The sequence below is a fragment of the Nipponia nippon genome, unplaced genomic scaffold, assembly GCF_047370975.1.
Source record: "Nipponia nippon isolate SJK-2023a ecotype South Korea unplaced genomic scaffold, ASM4737097v1 scaffold_30, whole genome shotgun sequence".
Classification (NCBI taxonomy): domain Eukaryota; kingdom Metazoa; phylum Chordata; class Aves; order Pelecaniformes; family Threskiornithidae; genus Nipponia; species Nipponia nippon.
In genome coordinates, this window is record NW_028262348.1 from 4,631,758 (window position 1) to 4,654,982 (window position 23,225).

At 62.6% G+C, this 23,225-nt stretch overlaps 2 protein-coding genes across 9 annotated transcripts in view; both read left to right on the forward strand.

The window, feature by feature from the left end:
* The window catches only part of NF2 (NF2, moesin-ezrin-radixin like (MERLIN) tumor suppressor), a 49,303-nt gene extending 46,501 nt beyond the window's left edge, over positions 1-2,802 (forward strand). For all 7 annotated transcript variants that reach the window (XM_087768843.1, XM_087768841.1, XM_087768839.1 and 4 more), the window contains one exon: positions 1,380-2,802. Coding sequence is in view for 4 of the 7 variants with exons in the window: in XM_087768839.1 (XP_087624965.1) it covers positions 1,380-1,430 (51 nt within the window). In the remaining 3 variants the exon portion in view is untranslated. The remainder of the gene's footprint in view (positions 1-1,379) is intronic.
* A 10,414-nt stretch (positions 2,803-13,216) lies between these two features.
* Positions 13,217-21,287, forward strand: CABP7 (calcium binding protein 7). 2 transcript variants are annotated; one of them, XM_087768534.1, is made up of 6 exons: positions 13,217-13,997; positions 17,705-17,848; positions 19,375-19,487; positions 20,149-20,302; positions 20,421-20,524; positions 20,662-21,287. In XM_087768534.1, the coding sequence occupies exons 1-6, from the start codon at positions 13,889-13,891 to the stop codon at positions 20,776-20,778; spliced, it is 741 nt and encodes a 246-aa protein (XP_087624660.1). In that variant the 5' UTR covers positions 13,217-13,888; the 3' UTR covers positions 20,779-21,287. The 2 variants fall into 2 exon arrangements, with proteins under 2 accessions (XP_087624660.1, XP_087624661.1); XM_087768535.1 differs by having other exon boundaries at positions 20,421-21,287.
* The last annotated feature ends 1,938 nt before the right edge of the window (positions 21,288-23,225 follow it).

Here is a 23,225-nt window from a genome sequence, read left to right on the forward strand (position 1 = left end):
AGGAGAGCCAGCCCTGGCCCAGGAGATGCTGCCAGCAAAGGGTATTAAGCCCCTGCAGAAATTTCCTCTGCAATACAGATTTTTTCAGAATGACATTAAGACTGTGAAGGAATTACCGAGGGAAAGGCCGTGGGGGGAAGCAGGGAGGGGAGAAGCACTTGGCAGCTCCGTCGCGGGGGCTTAACTCACTGTAACGTGATCCTAGGATTCCTGTTTCAGCAAAACCGGCATCCCTGGCGGAAGGCATCGCTGCTTAATCCAGCTGAAATGAAGCCTTTGCAATTAGCTGGCTGGTTTGGCAAACTCCTGTGGTGATTCAGCAGCTGGTTGGAAGGTGGCACTTCTTCCGCCATGCTCCTTTGGGTGGTTATCTGGAAATACTGTGATTTCTTCCTCGCTGCTGAGGATGTTTCTTTCATCTCTTGTTTGGCCCGTTAGAAAAGGAGCTTGTGGTTCCTCCGTGGGGTATTATTTTTCAGATAGCCTCAGTAGCGCTGCAAAAAGCTTTTCTGGGCCAGGTTTCCAAGTCCTGCAGAGCCTTGGCTCCAAGGCCGCAGTCCTGCAAGCGAGGGCTCTCCAGCTCCATCCTCCTGTGGGATGGAGGCAGCAGGTCTGGGCTGAGGTCCCGGGGCAGGGGGAAGGCGTCAGCCCCATGCAGGTGCCGGGACGGTGGTGGCGAGCCGCGTTGTGGCTGCTTGAACCGCACCAGGCATGTGTGTTCGTCCCATCACGGGTGGTGGGTTGGGGTTGGACGTGAGCACGGGACAGAGGATGGTCCCTAACCGGTGACGGAGGCTGTCCCGGAGGCTTTGGGAGCTGTGGGTTTAGGGATGAGCATGCTTCTCCATGTCCTCAGCTGATGGAGATTGTCTCCTCCAGCTTTGCAAGCGCCCTGTGTGTCCCCCACCATCAGGACAAGGAACAGAGGGAGCCCGCTGGACCCCGAGGGCACCGTCCCATGCCCAGCATTGGCACCTTTGATCCATGCCCCTGTGTATCCCACAGCCTAGAAGCTGCGGCCACGCTAATTATGGTGATGGAATCCGTGGCCCCCCAGCAGCCTCTGCTCGGGGGACGGTGTTGCTCCGGCATCGCGCTGCCCCAGCCCAGCCCGCCTCCCCTCGCCCCGCGCTTTGCCTTCGGGCTCCGCTTGTTGCAGCGGGGGGCTCGGCTGCCGAGGACGCGCGCGACGTCCCTGCTTCTGCCTTCCCGGGTATTTTCGGAGGGGCAGGGGCTGGGCCAGGAGGGGATCCAGGCAGCAGCTGCCTCCTGCTCAGCCCGGTGCCCTCCTGGAGGGGGTGAAGCCGGGGCTGGGTGCCTTGCGGGAAGGAGGGGGTCAGCCCCATCCCCCTTCAGCCGCCCCCTCTGCTCTCTTGCAGCTCACCCTACAGAGCACCAAGTCCCGCGTGGCCTTCTTCGAGGAGCTCTAGGAAGCAACCAGTCGCTCCGCACCGCTGCTGCCTGCCGGCCGGCTCCCCACCAGCCGGAGCCTCTCCCCAGGACCGGTGTGCCCCAACCGGGGCCGGGGAGCCAGGCATCGCCCCCGGTCCCCGCCGGGTGCTGCCAGCCTCTGCACACCGACGGACTCGGGGCCCGGCTGCCCACGGACTGTGTGATGTTCTCTAGCTTAGTGTCCCTTCATCCTCCTCCCTGCCTTTCTTTTTTCCAGCCTTTTTCTTACTTTTCTAGTGTAGTTTTTTGGCTTGGCTCTCCAGGCTTTCCCCCGGTGCCGGGGTCAGGGCTGCGGCCGTGCCCCCCAGCCCGGCGGCCAGCGGAGGAGCGTGCCCAAGGGGCTCCCTTGGCAAGGATGCCAACCCTCCGGGTTGCCTTCTGCCGGCAGCGGCCCGCCAGCCCCAGAGCCTCAGGCTGGCGGTGCCTGGAGCTCCATTAGGCACCCAGAGCATGTTCGAGTGGAGTGCTGTAAATCAGGGGCCGTCGCGCCGGCTCTGCCAGCGCCCGGCAGAGGTGGGAGGCAGGCGGGCAGGGAGCGGGATCGCAGCGGCTGCAGGGGCTTCGGTCTGTGGGGATCAGGGCTGCTGCTTCTCTGGGGAGAGGAGGCAGGGGCAGGAGGTGGGGAGGAAGGTCTCCTCCTCCTTCTCTCTGCAAGGGATAAGGAGCAGAACAGCTAGTGCCAACCAAATGAAACCTTTTTTTTTTGTTGTTGTTTTTTTTTCCTGCAAACTGTGACAAACCTGGGCAGCTTGAGGCCGGGAGGGCTCTGGGGGCTCGGAGCCGGGCAGAGGGCAGGCACGGCCCCAGCTTTCCCTGGGTGCCCAGGCCCGGCACCCCTAACGCGGTGTGGGCCCCCCCAGCTTCCTCCAAGCCTCCCCGGGCTGCGTCCCGGCAGCGCTGGGGCTGCCTGCTCCTGCCTGTCCTTGAGCGGGTGCCTTTGCTCACAGCTCTGACCCCCCGCCGGCAGCCGCGGTGGGAACGGGGATGCCCGGACATTTCCCTTCTGTCTCCATCCCAAATCCTGCCCTTGCTCAGGGGGAAATACGGAGCCGGTGCTGCCCTGAGCATCCCCTGCGTCCCCTCGGGACCCCCAATTCCTCCCTCGCCCGACCTCCAGCCACACCGCCGTCGGCCGGAGGGCCAGCCCGGGGCTTGGTGCGTAGCAGATCACGTCCTGAAGCCGTTTTATTTAAAACCGCGCTGCCTCGGATCGACTCCCCGCACGTGGCTCCCGCTCGGGTGGCTGTGGCCCGGCATGGCCGCTTTCCCGGTCCCCTGGACTGTTGTACTCGGAAGAAATAATGGTTTTCTCCTTTGTTTTAATAAAAATTCAAAGCACTGGGAGGGGGAGCTGGGACTTGTTTGGTCTTTTTTCTTTGGGAAAATCCTTGCAAAGCCCTTCGCTGCCGCAGTTAAAGCAAGGAGAGATTTTAATGGGAAGCACAGCCGTGGCCCTGGGATCCCTCCGGCAGCTCCCGGTGGGACCGGGATGGCTTCCCCCTCCCCGTCGCTCCAGGGTCCTGCTCTCAGCAGCCCCTCAGGGCTCCTCCATCCCCGCTTGCCCTTCTCCCTCCCAGGGTTTGGGGTGTCCGGAGGGGCCAAGCCCCGAGTTTGCCATCGCTGGGACTCTGCCCGATGCTGCCTGCTCTCGGCCTGCCTGGAATAAAGAAACGATATGCTGCCTTGACCTCAATTTTTAAATTAATTATAGATAAAACCCCTTTGGGAATGCGGGGAGCCAGCTGAGCTGCCAGCCCTGAGCCGGGGCTGCCGGTGGGGCTTCACCACCCCGCCGTCCGTGCCGAGCACCCCGAGATCCGACCCCGGGGGGCTGCTCCCGGCCCCGCCGCGCCTTGATGCGCTCAGCGATGGATGTGCTTGTTTGCATGTCTTATCATATCTGGAGATGGGATGGGGTTGGGTTTTTTTTTGGCAAAGGGGTGCTGATGGGGAAACGGGGGAGATTTCGGGGCTGCTGGGAGGCGGTGGGCGATGGAAGCGGAGGGCGACCTGATTTCCCGCGCGCAGGGCGGGAGCACTGCCCGCAGCCACCGGTGTCGATAATGCAGCTGCTGCCTGCGCTGCCTGCGCTGCCTGTGCTGCCTGCGGCGGACGGGCAGAGCCCCCAGCCCCAAAGCGAAGCCAGCCCAGGCCACGGCGGCGGGGCCGGAGGCAGCAGCACAGGGGGACAGGGATGGGTCCCACATGGGGGGGTCTCCGTCTGCCCCCCGACACACTGGAGCCCTGCGCGCTCACGGCACTGCACGCTCGCGGCACCGCACGCTTGCGGTACCATGCACCCGCGGCATTGCACGCTCATGGCATTGCACGCTTGCAGCCTTGAGTGTGTACAGGATTGCCCACTTGTGGGATTGCACGCTTGCATCCCCGCACACTCACAGCACGGCACATTTACAGCATTGCACACTCACAGCACTGCATAGTTGCAGCTTTGCACACTCACAGCACCATGCAACCACAGCATTGCACACTCACGGTATTGCACACTCGCAGCCTTGCACATTCACAGCCTTGCACACTTGCAGCTTTGCATACTCACAGCATCGCATGCCTGCAGCCCCACATACTCACAGCATTGCACATGTGCAGCACTGAACACTCACAGCACCATGCACCTGCAACATTGCACACTCACAGCATTGCACACTTGCAGCTTTGCACACTTGCAGCCTTGCACACTTGCAGCACCATGCACCCACAACATTGCACGCTCATGGCATTGCACGCGTGCAACACTGCATAGTTGCAGCCTTGCACACTCGCAGCATCATGCAACTGCAGCATTGCACACTCATGACATTGCACACTTGCAGCCTTGTGTGTGTACAGGATTGCACACCTACAGCTTTGCACACTTGCAGCCTTGCATGCTCACAGCATTGCACGCTTGCAGTGCTGCACACTTGCAGTCTTGCACTCTTGCAGCACCATGCCCCCACAGCCTTGCACACTCATAGCCTTGCACACTCACAGCTTTGCATACTCACAGCATTGCACGCCTGCAGCCCCACATGCTCACAGCATTGCACATGTGCAGCACTGCACACTCGCCACACCATGCATCCACAGCATTGCACACTCGTGGCATTGCACACTTGCAGCCTTGCACACTTGCAGCACTGCAGACTTGCAGCACCATGCATCTGCAGCATTGCACACTCACAGCATTGCACACTTGCAGCCTTGTACACTCACAGCACCATGCACACGCAGCATTGCATGCTCACGGCATTGGACACTTGCAACCTTGCACACTTGCGGCCTTACACACTCAGAGCACCAGGCACCCGCAGCATTGCACGCTCACCGCATTGCACACTTGCAGCCTCGCATACTTGCAGCCTCCCGTGCTCCCAGCTTTGCATGCTCAGGGCCTCGCACGCTCACAGCCTCACACTCGCTGCATTGCACACTCGCAGCCTTGCACCGGCAGCACTGCCGATGCGCAGCCCCGTGCGGCAGCGGGCAGGCCCGTGCCAGCTCCCTCCGGCCACGCGTCCCTCGGGAAGGAAATCGGGGATTTTGCTAACCCAAGGCAGCAACTGAGCACCTCGGCAGCGGTTCTCCGTGCGCGTTAACAGTGGCGGTGGCTTTGGCGCTGGCTTGGGGACAATTTCTTGCTCACCTGGGCGTCCCTGTGCCCAAACCCCAACTTGTAGCAGGGAGCCGGGGTGGACAGGGAAACTGAGGCAGGGCTGGCGCCAGGGATGCTGGCCAGCTCTGGGGGCTGCCGGTTGGTGTGCCAGCCTCGTCCCGCAGTGCCAGGGCTGGGGTGCTCCTGCACGTGTGGGCTCGTCGGGCAGCACGTGTGTGCACGCAGGAAGGGTGTTTGCACGCAGGGTGAGCGATTGCACAAGGGAATTGCATTTGCACAAGAGATGCTTTTGCATCGAGGGTATGTGTGCACATGGGAAGAGCATTTGCACGAGGAAAGTGCATTTGCAAGCAGGGTGCTTTTGCATTAAGTGTGTATGCACAAGGGACGGGCATTTGCACGTAGGATGTGCATTTGCACAAGGGATTTGCGTTTGCACGAGGGGTACTTTTGCATGAAGTGCATGTGCACAAGGGAAGGGCATTTGCAGATGGGATGTGCATTTGCATGAAGGATGCTTTTGCATCAAGGGAGTGTATGCACAAGGGACGTGCACCTGCACGCGGGGCGTGCGTGCCCAGGGAGGTGCATTTGCACGGGGAGGTGAAGCAGGGACGTGCGCTGGTGCACCCCAGCGATGTCGGGGTGCAGCGGGTGCCCTGGCATGCAGGACGGGTGTTCGGAGCCGGCACACAGGCGTTAGTCAGCACCGACCCGGCTCTGACTCACTGCTTAATGGATGTGGGCTGGCATGGCACGGCACGGCACAGCAGGCGCCTGGCCACGGGCCACCATGGGTGCAGGCTGGAGCCGGGGGGAGCTGGGGCACCCCAGGGCTGCGGGTGGCTCTGCGGGGTCGCACTCGGCTCACCGGCAACGGGGCCCCAGCGCAGGGTGGGAATTAGGGGAGCAGCCCATGGGACACCCCATCCCTGCTCTCAGGCACCCTGGGGTGCTCGGGGCACCCATGGGTGCTCAGCTCCCACGTGGTTTGGGGCCAGGTTGCAAGATGCCAACGTAAAATGCGGCTCCCCGGCAGCAAAGCCGGCTGGGGTCCTGCTCTTTGGGGACAGCATCTTGGGGACGTGGGGGCCTTCTGCCTTCCTTGGCTGGTGGCTGCCTGCCCTGTGCTGTCCCCACCACCCTCTGCCATCACCGCCGGCGCGGGCCGATGGCACAGCACTGCTGGCAGCGTCCCTCCACCTTTTCCTCTTCCCGGCCCTTTGTCTTCCAGGGAAAAAAAGGGGAAAGAAAATGAAATGAGGAGGGAGAGGCGAGGGGAGAGGCAGCCTCGCCGGGGAGAGGCACCCAGCAGAGGCCTGGCCAGCTCGGTGCATCTCCCCCTGCCCCGACACCTCCCCTGGGGCAGCCGCCGCACAGCTGTAATTAAAAGCCCAGCGTGTCTTGTCGGCTTAATTAAGGGCTTAATGGGCAAAGCGGGAGGATTGCGGTGGGGAAGCCACAGCTCCGGAGCTGAATCCTCTGGCGGGTACCAGAGGTGCCCACTCAGCCACTGAGGCGGAGCACCGGGGAGGGGACGATATATGGATGCTATAAAATAAAAAGCGCGTGGAGCTCCTCCAGCCGCCGCAGCTTCCCTGCGAGCGGAGGATGAATCGCTGGAGGGGGCTCGGGCCGAGCGGGGGGGATGCTGGGCGAGGTGTGAGGGGGTGCAGGACCGTGCGGTGGGGTCAGAACTGTGCGATGGGGTGCAGGACCACACCACAGGGTGTGGGACCGCATGGTGGGGTGCAGGACTGCAATGGGGTGCAGGACCACACCGTGGGATGCAGGACCACGCCACAGGGCGCAAGGCCGTGTGATGGGGTGCAGGACCGCACCACGGGGTGTGGGACTGCATGGTGGGGTGCAGGACCATGCAGTGGGGTGCGGGACTGCAATGGGGTGCAGGACCGTGCAGTGGGGTGCAGGACCATGTGATGGGGTGCAGGACCACATGGTGGGGTGCAGGATGATGCAATGGGGTGCCTGATCTTGCGGTGGGGCGCAGGCCGCTGTGGGAATGCAGGATGCTGTGGTTTGGTGCAGGACTGCACAGCAGGGTATGGGACCATGTGATGGGGTGTGGGACCATGTGATGGGGTGCAGGATGGGGCGGTGGGCTGCACGACTGTGCAATGGGACTCAGGACCCCACAGCAGGCTGCAGGATGACATGGCCTGGTGCAGGATGGTGCAGCAGGCTGCGGCACCACATGGTTTGGTGCAGGACCACATGGTGGGGAGTGGGACCTCGCAGTCTGCTGCAGGACCATGCGGCAGGGTGCGGGACCATGCAGCAGGTCGCAGGGTCATGCGGTTTGGTGTAGGACCACGCAACACGCTTGGGACCAGCCGGTGCCCAGGAGATCGGGGGAGCTGCTGCCCTGAGAGCACAAGGGCTGATATCTCTCCGGGCATGGAAGAGAGTGAGCAGGTGCTGCCGACCAGCACACGGCCGGCCCTGACGGGGACACGGCCCTGGGGAAGGAGACGCCATCTCGGCCAGGATCCCACCAGCCAGGATTCCACCCCTTCACCCTCGCCGTTCATTTCCCCCTCCCTGGTGATCACCTCGGGCAGCATCATCCCTCCTGGCCTCCGGGCATCTGCTGCCACCACTGCTGGGGACCCCTGGGCCGGATCCGGAATGGGAACGCTGGGGTCCCATTCCCATCACCTCCTCCTGCCCGGCCACAGCATCACCTGCTGCAGGGACACCGGGCATCGTCCCAGCTGGGATGCTGCCTACTGCCTGCCTGGGCATCGTGGTGCTGGGTACCACTGGGTCCTGGCATCGTGGTGCTGGGTACCACTGGGTCCTGGCATCGTGGTGCTGGGTACCACCAGGTCCTGGCATCGTGGCACTGGGTACCGCCGGGTCCTGGCATCACAGTGCCAGGGCGTCCCAGGGCAACAGCTCGCAGCATCTGGGAGAGATGGAGCCAGTGTTGCTACCTGAGGTCGCTGTGCCGTTGGGGCATGGCTGATTGCTGGTGTCTCCTGGCGAGCATCGCCTGTGTGCCGATGGCAGGATGGGAGCAGAGCCTGGCCCGGCATGGCCGTGTCCTGAAGGTAAATCTCATTGCAAGGAGATTTGTTGGGGTGATGCATAGAGAGGAAAATGCTGTAGGGACGCTGCGAGGGAGGTGTGGAAACCATTTCCAAACAGTTTTAACGCTCAGCCAAGGGTTTTGTTTTGGAGTCTGCCTTCGGCGTTGGTTGTAGCAGGGAAAAGCGGCTCAGGGACCTGCCTGGTGCCAGCGCCCGCCTGTGTCGGACGCACAGGCGCTGTAACCTGGGGTTTGCTGCATTTACCCCTCTCCCTGCCGCCGTCGCTGAGGGCATGGGCTGACGGTCAGCCGGGTGGCTCGGGGACGGCTTCACCCTCGCGCGGTGCCTCTGGGGCCGAGTATGGCTCGGCCAGGGCCCTCCCTGCCCCCCTCTCCTGCATCCCTTTCGAAAGGCTGGATCCCACCCTGCGCTGCCGCACTCCTTCCTGCGCAGGCTGAGCCTCCCACCAGTCTTTTTTATGCTGTTAATGAGTTTAAGAAGGTCCTTGACTGAGGTCTCTGGGAGTTACCTCCCCGCTTGGTCTCTTGGCAAGCGGAACCGCCACTGCCCTTGGCATCCCGGGCCGCATCCGCTTGGAGGGATGCTAAGAGCAGGCTGGTTTCAATTTTTCCTGGTTTTCATAAAGAAAAATTTCTCCTAAGCAGAAGTCTTGCCTCCTCCCATGGAGGGGCTATTTTCCCCCTTGTGAACCCAAATTAAATGGGGGTCTCAAAGCCTTTCCCGTTCTCCCTTCCCTCCCCACCTGCACCAGCTGCCGGGAGCTTTGCACGGCGTTTCCCGGCTTTGCTCCGAAATGCACCCCAGTGTGGGAACGGCCACGGCTGCCCCAGGTAGCGTCTCCCGAAACCTCCCCGCTGGGTTCTGACAGCCGCCCTCCCTGGGTTTAATAGCGGGCACAGGGAGCTGGCAGCCGGCGCGGCGGCAGGGATAACCTTGCGGCTTGGTGTGTTGCAGCCATCCCTCTTCTTCCATCAAGCATTCATTTAAGAAACATTTCACTAAATGCCCAGCTGACAGCAACGGCCCTGGGAGATTGATGCCTCCAGCGTCTCCGAGGGCTCGGTGCCAGCGGGTGACTTTAAAATGACACAATGGCCACCCTGGGCCGCTCACGTCCCCTCCCTGTGCTCAGCGTGAGCGATGTTGTATCCCGGAGGACGCTGTGGTGCTGCCCTGCACCCCAGCATCCTCACGCTGCCCCGGGGTGAGTTATCCGTGAGGGTGTCCTGGGGGATTTGAGGGCACCCAGCCCAGGTTTGCACCATCCCAGCCCCATCTCTGCCAGATTTCCCCCTCCCTGTGAGCTTTCCCATCTCTGTGAGGGATTCCCATCCCCGTGAGGGATTCCCATCCCCATCCCATCTCCAATCCCATCCCCATGTCATCCCCATCCTATTGCCATCCCCATCCATCCCATTCCATCCTATCTCCATCCCTTCCCATCCCCCCCCCGTGAAGGATCCCCATCCCCATCCTCATCCCCATCTCATCCCATCCCATCCCGTCATTTCCATCCCCATCCCCATCCTCATCCTCATCCCCATCCCTATCTCATCCCCATCCTATCTCCATCCCTTCCCATCCCACCCCTGTGAGGGATCCCCATCCTCATCCCCATCTCATCCCATCCCATCCCATCCCATCTCCAATCCCATCCCTATCCCATCCCCATCCCTATCCCATCCTCATCCTATCTCCATCCATCCCCATCCCCACCCCTGTGAGGGATCCCCATCCTCATCCCCATCTCATCCCATCCCATCCCATCCCATCCCTATCGCACCCCCATCCCCATCCCCAACCTCATCCTCATCCATCCCCATCCCATCCCTGGCAGGTTCCCTCTCCCCTCTGCAAGGACAATTGGGAATTTCAACTGGGGGACGTGGCAGAGACCGGACTTGCCAGCACCCGGATAAACGGAGCTGGCGGGATACGCACAGGGAGAGAATGGGACAGAGGAGTCTCTGCTGGGCAGGGGGCCGGCGGGGAGCAAGGGCCACCTCCGCCCTGCCAGGGAGGCTGGGAAAGCAGGCTCAGTAATAAATGAGGAGGAGAAGATTAAATTAAAGATAAATCAGCACCGCCTCTGTGCCAGCACGGCTTTATCCCTTTTAATTTTTTCCTCTCAATCTTCCTGAGAGAAATAAAGACGACGATGTCGGGATGCAAACCCAGGAGCTCTTGAGAGCAAGGTCTTCGCAAAGCTGCAAATAAGATGCAAAATGCTGGGCCTGGATCGTGCTTCTCCTGCCTCGTTAGCGGGATCAGCTAATTAGGATACCAGCTGCGAGCATCGGGAAGGTGCTGCCAGCACGGGAGGGACGCGGGGATGGGGGGAGAGGCGGCATTGACCTGCTGGCAGGGCTGGCCGAGCCCCTCCTAAAATGAAGGGAGAACTGTGAAGAGAAACAGCTAATAAAATAATGGAGGAATTATGAAGAGGAACATTTGCAACGTCCCAGCGGTGCAGGAAAGGTGTAAATCACCCGGCTGTGGCTGGGATTTTAAGCTGAAATCCCTGGGGTTTGGGGGCACCGCTGCCTCCACCCCGTCATCGCGGTGCGTGGTGATGGACCGAGGTCTGAGGAAACCAATTCAGAGCTTCTCGCCCCAAAATAAGCATGGACATTGAAGCTGCGGGGCAGAGCGGTGGGCAATGGAGCGGGTTGTACAGGGGGAAGGTCCCAGCCTTCATCCCGTGAGGAAGAGGATGCGGTGGGGGTCTCCAGCTGGGCACAGGGGGAATGCCGAGACTGCTCTGCTGCTGATCCCTAATGAGCACAAAACCAACCAAGACTTCAAATGTAATTAAGCCGTTGTTTAATTCTCATTTTTCCCCCGTGCCGCCGCGTGCTCATGCTCTCCATCCCCAGGGATGAAGCAGCAGGAGCTGGGACTGGCTGCCTCCCCCGTCCGTGGGGAAGGATGCTCCGACAGGTCCCCATTGCTGCCGAGCGCGGAGATCTCCTGGGGGGATTTGTGGGGAAAAGCCCAGAAATTTGCGGTGTTATTCCTGCCGCGGTTTGGGTGGTGAGAAATTAATGAGCTTCCACCCCAGGGCCTCCGGTGGGCAAACGGAGAATTAATTGGGAGGGTGTCTTCGTTAACATTGGGGAGCAAATTGATCTTCTAAGAACAAAGGAGGAGGTTTTCAGTTAGGGTACTTTGCCTTTTTGGGCTTCTTTCTCCCCAAAAATCCCTTTTTATCATCAGCATCCTCCCCCTCAGGGCCGTGCTGCGAGCTCAACCGCAGTATTAGACACCAGAGACTCCCCGTGGGGCGCAGGTCCGTGTGCTCCACCGCTGTCCCAAGCCCCGGTGGGGGATGAAGTTTTTATCAGAGCTGGGAAAAGCCAGCCCTGAGCTGTGACATCCCGGGAGGAAGGATCCTGCCCTGGGAGCCACCACCCCACAGCAGCGGGGATTTGCTCAGCCCTGTAATTCCCCAGCTCCGGAGCACGGCCGTGGTGGTTTTCCGCTGCCGGAGAAGGAAATTTCTCCCAGCTAAAAAATAGCTTAAAGGGGACCCCAGCTGGTTAAAATCAAACAGGCAGCGCTGCCGGGAGGCGGGTGGGGAAGGACGATGGGTTTTGGGGAGCCCCGGCGTGGGGTGCCGGCCGCTGCTCCCGCCAGAGGTGCAGGATTTGGTGCTGCCGTCTGCCCCAAAATTCCCGGCAGCATTGAGTTGAACGAGGCAATGGCTGAGGCTGAGCGCGTGGCCGGGGCGGCTGCGAGATGCCGGGGGGATTTTAATGATGAGGCTGCAGTGGCAGGAACCCCATTCTAAAATTTTGGGGGTTCTTGCACCAGTCCCAATGTGAGGAGCACTTCTGGAGCCTGTCCGGCTGTGCCTCAGTTTCCCCATCACTCTTGAGCACCTTTGGGGTTCGGATGAGCCCCTAAGAGGTGCCCGCCATCCCCCTTTTTCTTTCCCACCCCGTTCCGGCTCTGGGGACGTTTTCCCTCTTGCCCCAACCCCTTCCCTCCCACCACAGCAGCCTCCAGCGGGGAGCGGGGGCCTCGGCAGCCTCCCCACGCCACCATGCCCAGCCACAGAGATGCCACCAAGGCACGGGGGACACCGTGACCCCCGTCTCCTGGCAGGCTGGGGTCTGCCGGGGCCACCCCCAGCCAGGGAGACAGGCCAGGCAAGATGGAGAGTGGGACTTGGGAGGAGAGGGAATCCCAGCATCTGGGATTCCCTGCCCAGGTACCAGGGTGCAGACGGATGCCATGGGGACACGGATGCCGCGGGGACATGGCACGGCCCCGGCGCATGAGCCCCACTGTGGTTAATCAGTGCCAAAGGGAGAAATAAGGTGAAAACTGTGATCGGGGCTTGGGGGCAAGTGGGGAGCGGCTGGAAATGGGGGTGGGGACGGAGGGCTTCGCTCCCGGCCCCGCTTCGCTCCTCTTCCACGGCTCATTTTTGCCCTGGGGCAGGGGCAGGAGGCCTGGCCGCGGTGTCCCTGCCACCCCGCAGCTCCCTGGGGACCTCGGGGGGACGACTGCCATGATCCAGGGTGCTGTGAGCCGGGACTTTGGGGTGATGATGGCCTGGGGTGCTGCCTGCGGGGACCTCAGGGTGACGGCAGCCTGGGGTGCCGTGTGTGGGGACGCTGGGACGATGACTGCCCCAGGAACAGGGTGCCAAGCGCGGCGACCTCGGGGTGATGGCTGCCCCGGTCCGGGGTGCTGCGTGCAGGGACTTTGGGGTGATGACAACCTTGGGGTGCCATGTGTGCCATGTGTGGGGACCTTGGCTGACGACTGCCTGGGCATGGGTTGCTGCCTGTGGGGATCCTGGGGTGACAACTGCCCGCACAGGGACCCCAGCGCTGCCGTTCTCCACCCCCGCAGCACCCCTCGAGCACCCCCCAGCCCCCCAGCAGGATCCGGCCCGGGACGCTCACGGGTGGCTGTGACACCCCCTTTGCCGCAACTCCCCCCCACCCCCCCCACCCCCCCCCACGGGTGATGGGGGGGGAGGCACCACCCCCCCCCGCCCCCAGCCCCATTTGCCAGGCGGGACCGTTCAAAACCCGCCCGGCCCCGCCGCTTCTCCCCGGATTCCGCCGCCGCTTCCCCGGGGCCGCGGCCGAGGATGCTCCGTTCGCCGGTGGCGGCGGGGGGGGAGCGTGTGCGCGGCGCCGGGGGCTGAGCCAGCGGCGGGGAACCGAGCCCCGGCCCTGCCCGGGACACTTAGCGGCGAGGAAGAAGAGGAGGAGGAGGAAGCAGGAGGAAGAAGAAGAGGCCGCCTTCGGCCTCGGCCCCGCCATGCCGGGCCCCACCGGGGAGCGTGGCCCGGTGGCAGCGGCCCCCCGGGGGCTGTGAGCGGCCCGGGGTTGGCGGAGGGGGGGCCCCGGAGCGGCATGGCCAGCGCCGTCCCCCCCGCCGCCGCCGCCGGGATTTAGCCGGTGCCTGGATGCTTTCGCCTCCCGTTGCCACTTCGGGCGGGCATGTGCGCGGGGGAACCGGGCCGCCCCCAGCCTCCTCCGGCCCGGCCCCCCCCCGCGCCCTGACTCCCCGGTGAGGGGCTCCGCCGCCAGCCCCCCGTCCCGCCACCGGCCCCGGAGGACGGGGAGCGACCGCCCCGGCCCCCCCCTGCCCGGTGGGTGCCGGGTGGGGGGCGGCGGGCAGCGGGAACTTATTTGTAGCCTACCCCGGTACCGGTTGGGGCAAACCCCCCCCCCCGCTCCGAGGAAATTTGGGTTTAAACTTTGGCTTTTGGGAAGCCTTGAAGATGCCTTTCCACCCGGTGACGGCGGCTTTGATGTACCGGGGGATCTACACCATCCCCAACATCCTCGCCGAGCAGCACCCCGTGGAGATCCCCGAGGACGAGCTGGAGGGTGAGCGGGCTGGGGGCTGGGGCGGGACCCCATCCCCCGGGGGGGTTTTGGGGTGCGCGGCCCCCGCCGGCGCCCTGGGGAGGTTCGAGGCGAGCGGGATGCGGATGGATGGGGAGGAGGAGGAGGGGAGGAAGGAGCGTGGGAGAGAGCCGGGCAGCGGGGGGGGGGGGGGGGCGGCTGGGGGGGGGGGCCCGGCCCCGGCTGTGGCAATATGACACAGCAGGGACCGGCGGTGGCAGCACGGGGCCGGACCCCCCCGGCGTGGCGGGGCCACCCCTCCCCGCTGTCATAATATGACAGTGAGTGGCGGGGGGGGGGGCCCGGGGGCGCTGTCACCCGTGGCACCCCCCCCGGGTCACGGCAGACCCACGCAGCCCCGCTGTCACCGGGCTCCGGCCGGCAGGAGCGGCCGCCGGGGCTCTGCCCACCCCTGCGATGAGCGGGGCCGGTCTCAGCTGGCTCTGGCCAGAATGGCTTTTTCCACCCTAAAAGTTTGCCAGGGCGGCGGGATGGGTGTTACCGGTACCCCCAGGCTGCCCCGACTCGGGGTGTCCCCCGGGAGCCCCGGGCGGGGGGAAGGGGCTGCAGCACCCCCAGCCCCATCGCTGCCCCGGCGCTGGCACCACAGGGTAAACTGAGGCACGGGGTGGCCTCATGCATGGCCCCGCTACGCCTGCGAGAGGGGATGGAGGGGGCTCGGCGTCAGGCCTGGAGCCCCTGGGGACACCCCGTGGGGAAACTGAGGCACGGAGCCCCAAGGCTGGGGGCCTGGAGCCCCGAGCAGGTGGGCAGACAGGCTCACGGCGGGTGTGCGAGAGCGCGCGTGTGCCCATGGCTCTGCGGGTTGCGTGCGTGTGTGCTTACGTGCCCATTTACAGCCTCACTGCAGGGGTTGTGCCTGCGTGTGTGTGTGTGCACGAGTGGGTACGCACACCCCTTCGTCCGGCCCTGCCGCGCGTTGCATGTGTGCGCTCGTGCAGTTTTATGGACACGCAGAGCCTCCCTGCGGGGCGGCTGCGTGAGCGCGTGCGTGTACACACGGGCGGCATCGCTGCAGGGCGTGCGTGCACATGTGCAGCCTCGCTGCAGGGTGTGTGCGCACACGTACAGCGTCAGAGCAGGACGGGTTCATGTGCACAGCCCTGCTGCAGAGAGTGTGTGTGTGTGTGTGTGCATGCACAAGTACAGCGTCACTGCAAAGGGGGGGTGTGTGTGCATGCACAAGTACATCGCTGCACTGTGGCGCTGTGTGTGCACGAGTCCAGCGTTGCTGCAAGGTGTGTGTGTGCACGCACAAGTAGCGCATCGCTGCAAGGTGGTTCTGTGTGTGTGTGCATGCACAAGTACATCACTGCAAGGTGTTCGTGCACGCACAATTACAGCATCGCTGCAACGTGGTTCTGTGTGTGTGCACGCACAAGGACAGCGTTGCTGCAAGGTGTTTGTGTGCGCGTGTGCGTGCACAAGTACATCACTGCAAGGCGTTAGTGCATGTGTGCACACACGAGTACAGCATCGCTGCAAGGTGGTTCTGTGCGTGTGTGTGCATGCACAAGTATATCGCTGCAAGGTGTCTGTGCACACACAAATACAGCATTGCTGCAACGTGGTTCTGCATGCGTGCATGTGCGTGCATGCACAAGGACAGCGTTGCTGCAAGGTGCTTGTGTGCGTGCACAAGTACGTCACTGCAAGGCATTGGTGCATGTGTGCATGCACGAGTACAGCATCGCTGCAAGGTGTCTGCGTGCACACAACCTCACTGCAGCTGTGCCTGTGCATCGACGTGCCTGTACACAGCCTCGCTGCAGCGGGTGTGTGTGCACACGCTCACTGCGTGTGCGTGCACGTGCACCAGGGAGTTGTGGCGATGCACCCAGCCTGGCGCAGCACGGACGGGCGCTGCCAGGCCCCGGGGTGCTCCCAGCACCCGGGTCCCCCCCAGCACCCCACCTGCGGCTGCAGGCCCGCGGGGATCGATGGCAGCGGCAGGAGGCCCAAGGTGACCCCGCGAGGTGCCAGACGCCCGCAGCGCTGCGGGGGGAGCCGTGCTGCCACCTTCCCGCCGGTCACCCTCCAGTTTTGGGGGGGACGTTCGTGACACCCAGCCGTCCTCCCGTCCCCGCAGCCGCCCCTCGGGGCTCTGCGCTGGGGCTGAGAAGACGCAGGGTGCAAACCAGGGCAGGGTGCTACTGGCTTGGCTGGGGAGAGTTGGGGTGCCGTGGCTGGGGGGGTGACACCCCCAGTGGGACCCCAGTTTGGCCACTGTCGGAGCATGCCCCTGCTTTTCCCCCAGCACCCTGAGCCGGGTGATGGGGACCCGCCTTTGGGCGGGCTGGGATGAGCATCCTCGAAGGATGCATTCTGGGGGTGCCTGGACTGGAGCGGGGCTCCCCGCGAGCGCAGGGGGAACCAGGAGCATCCCCCTGCCCAGGCAGGGGTGCCGGCCATGGAAAAGCTTTACCCATCGGGCTGGCAGGCCAAAAACCCCCCAAAACTCCCCCAAAACACCTCGGAAGACGTCACCGATGGGCCACCATCTGGGCAGGGACGTCCCCAAGTGCTGGGGATCGATAGCACAACCCTACGTGGGTTTTCCCCCCCCCAAAACCCAAGTTCTCAGCCCCTGTTTCTCCTTGTCGGGGTCCTCCAACACGAATCCCTCTGGCAACCGGCAAAGACCTGCACGTTTATGCTGCCCGGTGCCGGCAGCTTTGCCGCCTGGCGAAGGAAGAGGGCACGACATCCCGGCTCAGCTTCCCAGTGTTCCTGATACAAACTCGCTCAGTCCCTTCTTTCCCATCGGCCTGGTTCGAGCTCCGCATGTTAGGGGGGCATCAAAAAGGCAGAAACTCCCCCAAAAAGGAGCAAAGCCCTGAGCGCAGTGGGAGGTGGGATGGAGCCTATGGACACCGCAGGGCTTTTGGGTGGGCGACAGCCACGCGGTGTGGCAAGCACCGTGCCTCAGTTTCCCTGCTGCCCTCTGAGCTCAGTGCAGCCTTTCCCTGCCACCCCGCTGGGACCTTCCCCTGCGCCCCAGGACTCATTTTGAGCCAGAAACCCCAAATCCTCCCTGTCTCCATCCCATCTTTCTCCGCACGGGAGAGGGCTGAACACTGAAGCGACCCTGGTGAGAGCTGGCACTTTTTTTGGCTGAAGTGTGGCACAGCTCTGGCGGCCACCCTGCATAACCCTGCGATGGGTGCAAAGTCCCCAGGGAGGACGTGCACAGCACCCTCCCCGTGCCAGCAGCCGGGGCGCGGGGATGCTCCCAGCCGGGTGCTGCAGCACCGTGGGGGTTTCCCCACCCGCAGCTCCCACCCTGGTGGGCACCCCAACCTCGAGCACATCCCAGGAGGGCAGTTTGGGGCAGGATGCTGGGTTTTCGGCTGCAGAGGGCCAGGCGGTGGCAAGGGCAGGGTGGGTGCTGTGAGTGGGTGGCTGGAGTGGGAGCAAAGACCTTGGGCTGTGTCAGTGGCCCTTTGGGGGGGTCAGGCCCTTCTTGGGGAGGCTGTGGGGGCACGAGCTGCTGGGGACACCGTGTGTGTGTGTGTGTGCACATGTGCCTCAGTTTCCCCTCTGTAAGGGGGACCCCGCTATGGCCGGAGGGGTGGGTGGTTCATTTGGGGCCACCAGTGCTGCCCATGGGGGATCTGTGGGGACCAGGGCCGGGGGAACGGCCAGACTGATCCCCACTCCCCCCGCAGAGATCCGTGAAGCCTTCAAGGTGTTCGACCGGGATGGCAATGGCTTCATCTCCAAGCAGGAGCTGGGCACGGCCATGCGCTCCTTGGGCTACATGCCCAACGAGGTGGAGCTGGAAGTCATCATCCAGCGCCTCGACATGGACGGTAGGACCCTGGCGCCCCGCGACAGGGATGGGGACGGGACCCCAGCACCCTCCCTTTGGGGAAACACCCAATCTGCCCTGTTTCTGCCCCGCTGGCTGGTGGCTGCCGGCCCCGATGTGGGATGCGGGAGGGCCTGATCCAGGCTCTGCCTTGTGCCTGGAGCCTCCTGCATCCATCATCATCATCGTCATCGTCATCGTCATCGCCACCCCAGCTTCGTTTAGGAGGATTTAATGATCCTGGTGCACTTGTGGGCAGGAATGGCACCTCTCCCGGCTCGGCAAACCAGCTGGGACTGGGCTGCTGGGGCCGGATCCTGCACCCCGGGCTGGATCCTGCACCCTGGGTCGGATCCTGCACCGCGGGCCATGCCCTCCCCACCCAGCAGGCCAGGCTGGCCATGCGCCTCCAGCACTCGCTGCCACCATCTGCCTGTCCCCGTCGCTCCCGCACTCATCAGGACCTTAAAGAGCTCGTTAATTTATTGGTTTCCTTTTTTCCCCCATTTAAAAGCCTTTCCGGCAGCGCTGCCAAGCCGCCACTCCCTTCATTACTCATCGTTAGTGCCGGCCTGCCAGCCCCGACACCAGCATCCTCCGCAGCTGCAGGATGCGGCCAGCCCGGCTGCACCCAGCCCCTTCCCAGTGCCGCCCCGGGGTCACAGCCACCACGGGGGTCCCCAGCTGGCATTGGGGTCCCAGCTGTAACTGGGGTTCCAGCTGGTTTTCGGGGCCTTGGATGGTATTGGGAGTCCCCAGCCAGCATTGGGGGGCCCCAGTCGACATTGGGGGTCCCCGGATGGCATTGGAGTGCCAACTGGCACTGGGGACCCCAGCCAGCGTTAGGCATCCTGGCTGATGTTGGGGGACCCCAAACTTTGTTGGAGGTCCCCAGCCACTGTTGGGGTCCCTGCCTGGTTTTGGGGGGGCCCAGCCAACATTGGGGTCCCCAGATGGCACTAGGGGGTCCCCGATGGCATTGGGGTGCCAGCTGGCACTGGAGACCCCAGCCAGTGTTGGGCATCCTGGCCAATGTTGGGGGACCCATAGCCATGCTGGAGGTCCCCAGCCAGTGTTGGGGTCCCTGGCTGGCTTTGGGGGTCCCTGGCCAGGAATGGGGACCTGGTTGGTACTGGGCGTCCCCAGCCAGCTTGGGGGTCCCTGGCTGCTGAATCTGAGAGTCCAAGGTCCCGTAATACCGGCTGCTGCTGTGGGCCATTGTGGGGTGGATGGGCAAGATTGGGGGGCTCTGGGCGCTGCCTGAGCCCCCCAAGTGCTGTGCCCAGGAGCAGGGTCCCCCCAGGCAGCCCCAGAGCAGGGTGTCCCCAGCAGTGCCAAGCCCAGGAGTGGGGTCCTCCCAAAAAACACCGAGGCTTGGAGCGGGGCCCCCCTGAGGCTGCGCAGGGGTGCACCTCTGAGCATCACCCAGGGTGTCCCCACCCAGGGGACCCTTCTGGGGGTGGGAGGGGAAGTCGCATGCGTCCCCCTGCCCGGGCAGGGGGTGATGGTCACCTCCGTGTCCTGCAGGCGACGGGCAGGTGGACTTCGAGGAGTTCGTGACGTTACTGGGGCCCAAGCTGTCTACCTCGGGTATCCCGGAGAAGTTCCACGGCACGGACTTCGACACCGTCTTCTGGAAGGTAGGGACACCCCCCCACCACCCCCCCCCACCCCTCGCCCAGCACCAGGAGCCCCGGGGGGTGGCTCGGGGTCAGCTTTAGGGTCAAGGTCAGGGTTGGGGTCAGGGTCAGGGTTAGGGTCAAGTTTGGGGTTAAGGTTAGGGTCAGGGTTAGGATTAGGGTCAGGGCTGGTGTTGGGGTTTGGGCAAGGCTGAAGGTTAGGATCAGGATCAGGCTCTGGGTTAGGCTCAGGGTTAGAGTTAGTTTAAGGGTTAGGGTTGGGGTCAGAGTTGGGCTCAGGGTCAGGGTTAGGGTCAGGGTTGGGATTAGGGTGAGAGTCAAGCTCAGGCTCCAGGTTAGGGTTAGTGGAAAGGTTAGGCTGGGGTCAGGATCAGGGTCAGGGTTAGGATTCACCAGTCTGAGGCTTTTCTGTCCCTGCCTCGGCACGGGGTGGCAGACGGCCTGAGGCTGGGCACCCGCTGGGTGCCCTTCTTGGGAGCCGCCAGCCCTGCTCTGCCAGGGGCTAAGCAGGTCACCAGCCCTTTTCCCACCAAAAGTGAAGGGATCCAGCCAAAATGCAGCACCCGAGGGTGCCGGGGGACCCCACAGCATCACCACGGCCCCCTTGGCGGGGTCCCAGCGTGGGGTCAGCCCCCTCCCGAGCCCCCGCCCGCCCCCGCAGTGTGACATGCAGAAGCTGACGGTGGACGAGCTGAAACGGCTGCTGTACGACACCTTCTGCGAGCACCTCTCCATGAAGGACATCGAGAACATCATCATGACAGAGGAGGAGAGCCACATGGGCACGGCCGAGGAGTGCCCTGTCGACGTGGAGAGTGAGTGCCGGCTGGCTGGGGATGCCAAACACCCCAGCCCCAATGCCACGGGGATGGCACTGGGTACCCGGGGTACGGAGGGGCGTTGGGGTAACATCCCCGGCTCTCCCCTCTCCAGCCTGCTCCAGCCAGCAGATCCGGCAGACCTGCGTGCGGAAGAGCCTCATCTGCGCCTTCGCCATCGCCTTCATCATCAGCGTGATGCTCATCGCTGCCAACCAGGTGCTGCGCAGTGGCATGAAGTAGCGGGGCCGCCCCGAGCGCCTGCCTCTGGCCACCGACGGGGAGCCACACCTATAGTGGGGAGTATAGATATATATATATATATATATCTATATATATCTCCATATTTGAATCAGACACACAAACCCCCCCCCGGGAGAGGGGCAAACCCGAGGGGGGAAGACCTGCGCCGGGTCCCCACTGTCCTGGTGCGACGCGATCGCATGGCTGTTTGCAGAACATGGAAACTTTGATAAAGACACACAAACACACGAAAAAAACCCTAAACCTGTAAGTGCATGTAACGTGCATGGAGCCCCGTGTGCTGCCCCCTCCCCGCGCCGGGGGCGGATTGCCCCCCCGGGCGTAGGATCCCGTCGGATACACCGATACTAGCGTCTATAGCTCTATATTTATGATAAAAACCAAATCATCCCCTAAGCAATACACGCGCCTGAGATGGTTTCTGGTCTGCGATGGGAGCGTTTGCATGGACTTGGCTGCCAAGGGCTGGATTTCACCCCCCTCCCGCCCGCACCCCCACCCCGGCCCCCGCGCCGTGCCTCGGTTTCCCCACTTTCCAGATGGGGGGACGCCGCTGACCTCCTGCTTGATGCACTTTTGAGCCGAACGCCCTGGGAAGAGCTGGAGCGACCCCGAGGCTGGGGAGCCCACCCTGTGCACCCCGAGCCCCCCCAGCCTGTATGTAGCACCCACCTGGGCACCGGACTGGTTCGGATTTGGGGCCGTTTCTCATTCTTTGGAGTTGTTTTGGGGTTTGTTTTTATTTATTTATTTATTTATTTATTTATTTATTTATTTATTTATTTATTTTCTCTTCCTGGTTGGTTGTTTCTGATCTGAAATAAAACTGGCATTTCTGAAGTGCTCTGGGCTGCTGGGGCTCCTGGCGATGTGGGGGGCAGGGACGGGGCTGGGGTGGGGACAGACATGGGGTGATGGGTGCCAGGCGGGTGTAGGGCCATGGGGGCACCCATGGGTGCTGCTGAGCTGCTGCCAGTCTGTGGCCGAGTCCTCCTGGCAAAGGGGGGTGAGCAATGGCCGGGGCTCTGTGGCCCCCAGCATCCCAGGGGCCGGAGCATCCCCAAACCTGGGCTGGAGGGGACCCAGTGGCTCCCACCAGCGCCGGGGGGGGTTACACCCCCGTGTCACCTACCCCGGTCCAGCCGTGGATCCTGCTGTGGATGCCGCCCTTTCCCATGCATCGGTGCAAGCGCTGAGCGGTTTTACTCCCCCTGCCTTGTCTCCATGCCCTGATATTTTATGTTGGCAAATGGTTGAAGGCCATTTGCCTTACAAAGCGCCTTGACAGGGAGAACACGCGGCCCGAGCATGTTCCCAAAAGTGCTTTCACCCAGCTTAACCGCAAATCCAGGGAGAGCCAGGATCCGGCCCGCAGCACCGGGGGCTCAGAGCGGCTCCGGGGGGGTCACCGTCCTGCCCGGAGTCTGGCAGGGAGGGGAGCAACCCTCTTACTCCTGATTTACACCAGGGTGGTGTAATCCCCTCCGTGCTGAGCGACACCGTCCCGCTGATGAAAACACGGCCGTGCTCGTGCAAACCACCGTGGCAATCACGTCCGCCTAATGGAGCGCCCTCCCCAAGCCCCCGAATGATGCATTTTTAATGACAAACAGATTAAAATAATAAATAAAACCAGGGGAAGCTCTCGGTGCGGTGAGCGTGCGGGGCAAGGCTGCTGCCCCCCGCCGCAGGCGGTGCTGGGGGGGTCCCCGTGGGGAAGGGGCTGGAGGTGACCATCCCCGGGGCGTTGGGGCTGGGGCAACCCCAGCCTTCACCTCCCTGGAGCCCTGTTTGATCCCCTCATGGGGAAAACACATTTCCAGGGATTTCCCAGCCTCCAGATGGGCCTCCCCAGCACCAAGAGGGGGGACACCCCATTTTTGGGATGCCGGGAGGAATCGGCTGCGTTTATTGATTTGGGGTTTGGGTTGGTGTTTTTTTTTTTTTTTTTTTCCTTGATCTCGTATAATTTATCAAACAAATTGAACCGAACGTCCAAATGAGAAATGAAAATGGGAAGTGCTCCACGGCAATGAAATCATTTCGGCTGCCTCGCAAAGTGGGGAAGGCTCTGCGCCCGTAATGAAATTTCATCCATCTCCCCGCAGAAAGTTTTGATTTTTTATGAACTGGCATTTCCAAAGGAAGCCACGTGGCCTTGGAGATGTCTGTGTATATATATATTTTTAACCAGGTCTATTATAGACGTTGTGAATAAACATAAGGGAGCCAAAAAGAAAAAGAGGACAATTTAATTTGCTAGAAAATACAATAACATAAAAGAAAAATTAGATAAAAGGAATAATGCGATCCCCCAAGCTCAGCTTTTCAAAGCTGCTCAATTAATTTTAATGGGAATTGGGAGAAGGGATTTCTTCAGGCGGGGCTGGAGATCGCAGCTCCCGATCCAGGAGCCGCCGGGCCCCAGGTGGGCAGCACGGGATCCCGGCCACGTTCCCTGCACGCCAGCCTCGCACCGCTCTGCCGCAGCCGGGGACGGCTCATTGCGGCTGCTGCGAGACAGCGATGCTCCTCGCTAATTTAATTAAATGCTCACTAGGAAAGGAAAAAAAAATTTTACTCTGCAAGCGCTGCAGCGGGATGAGGGAAGGTGCCGGGGAGGTGTGGGGCTGCTGTGGGTGAGGGGGAGAGGGAC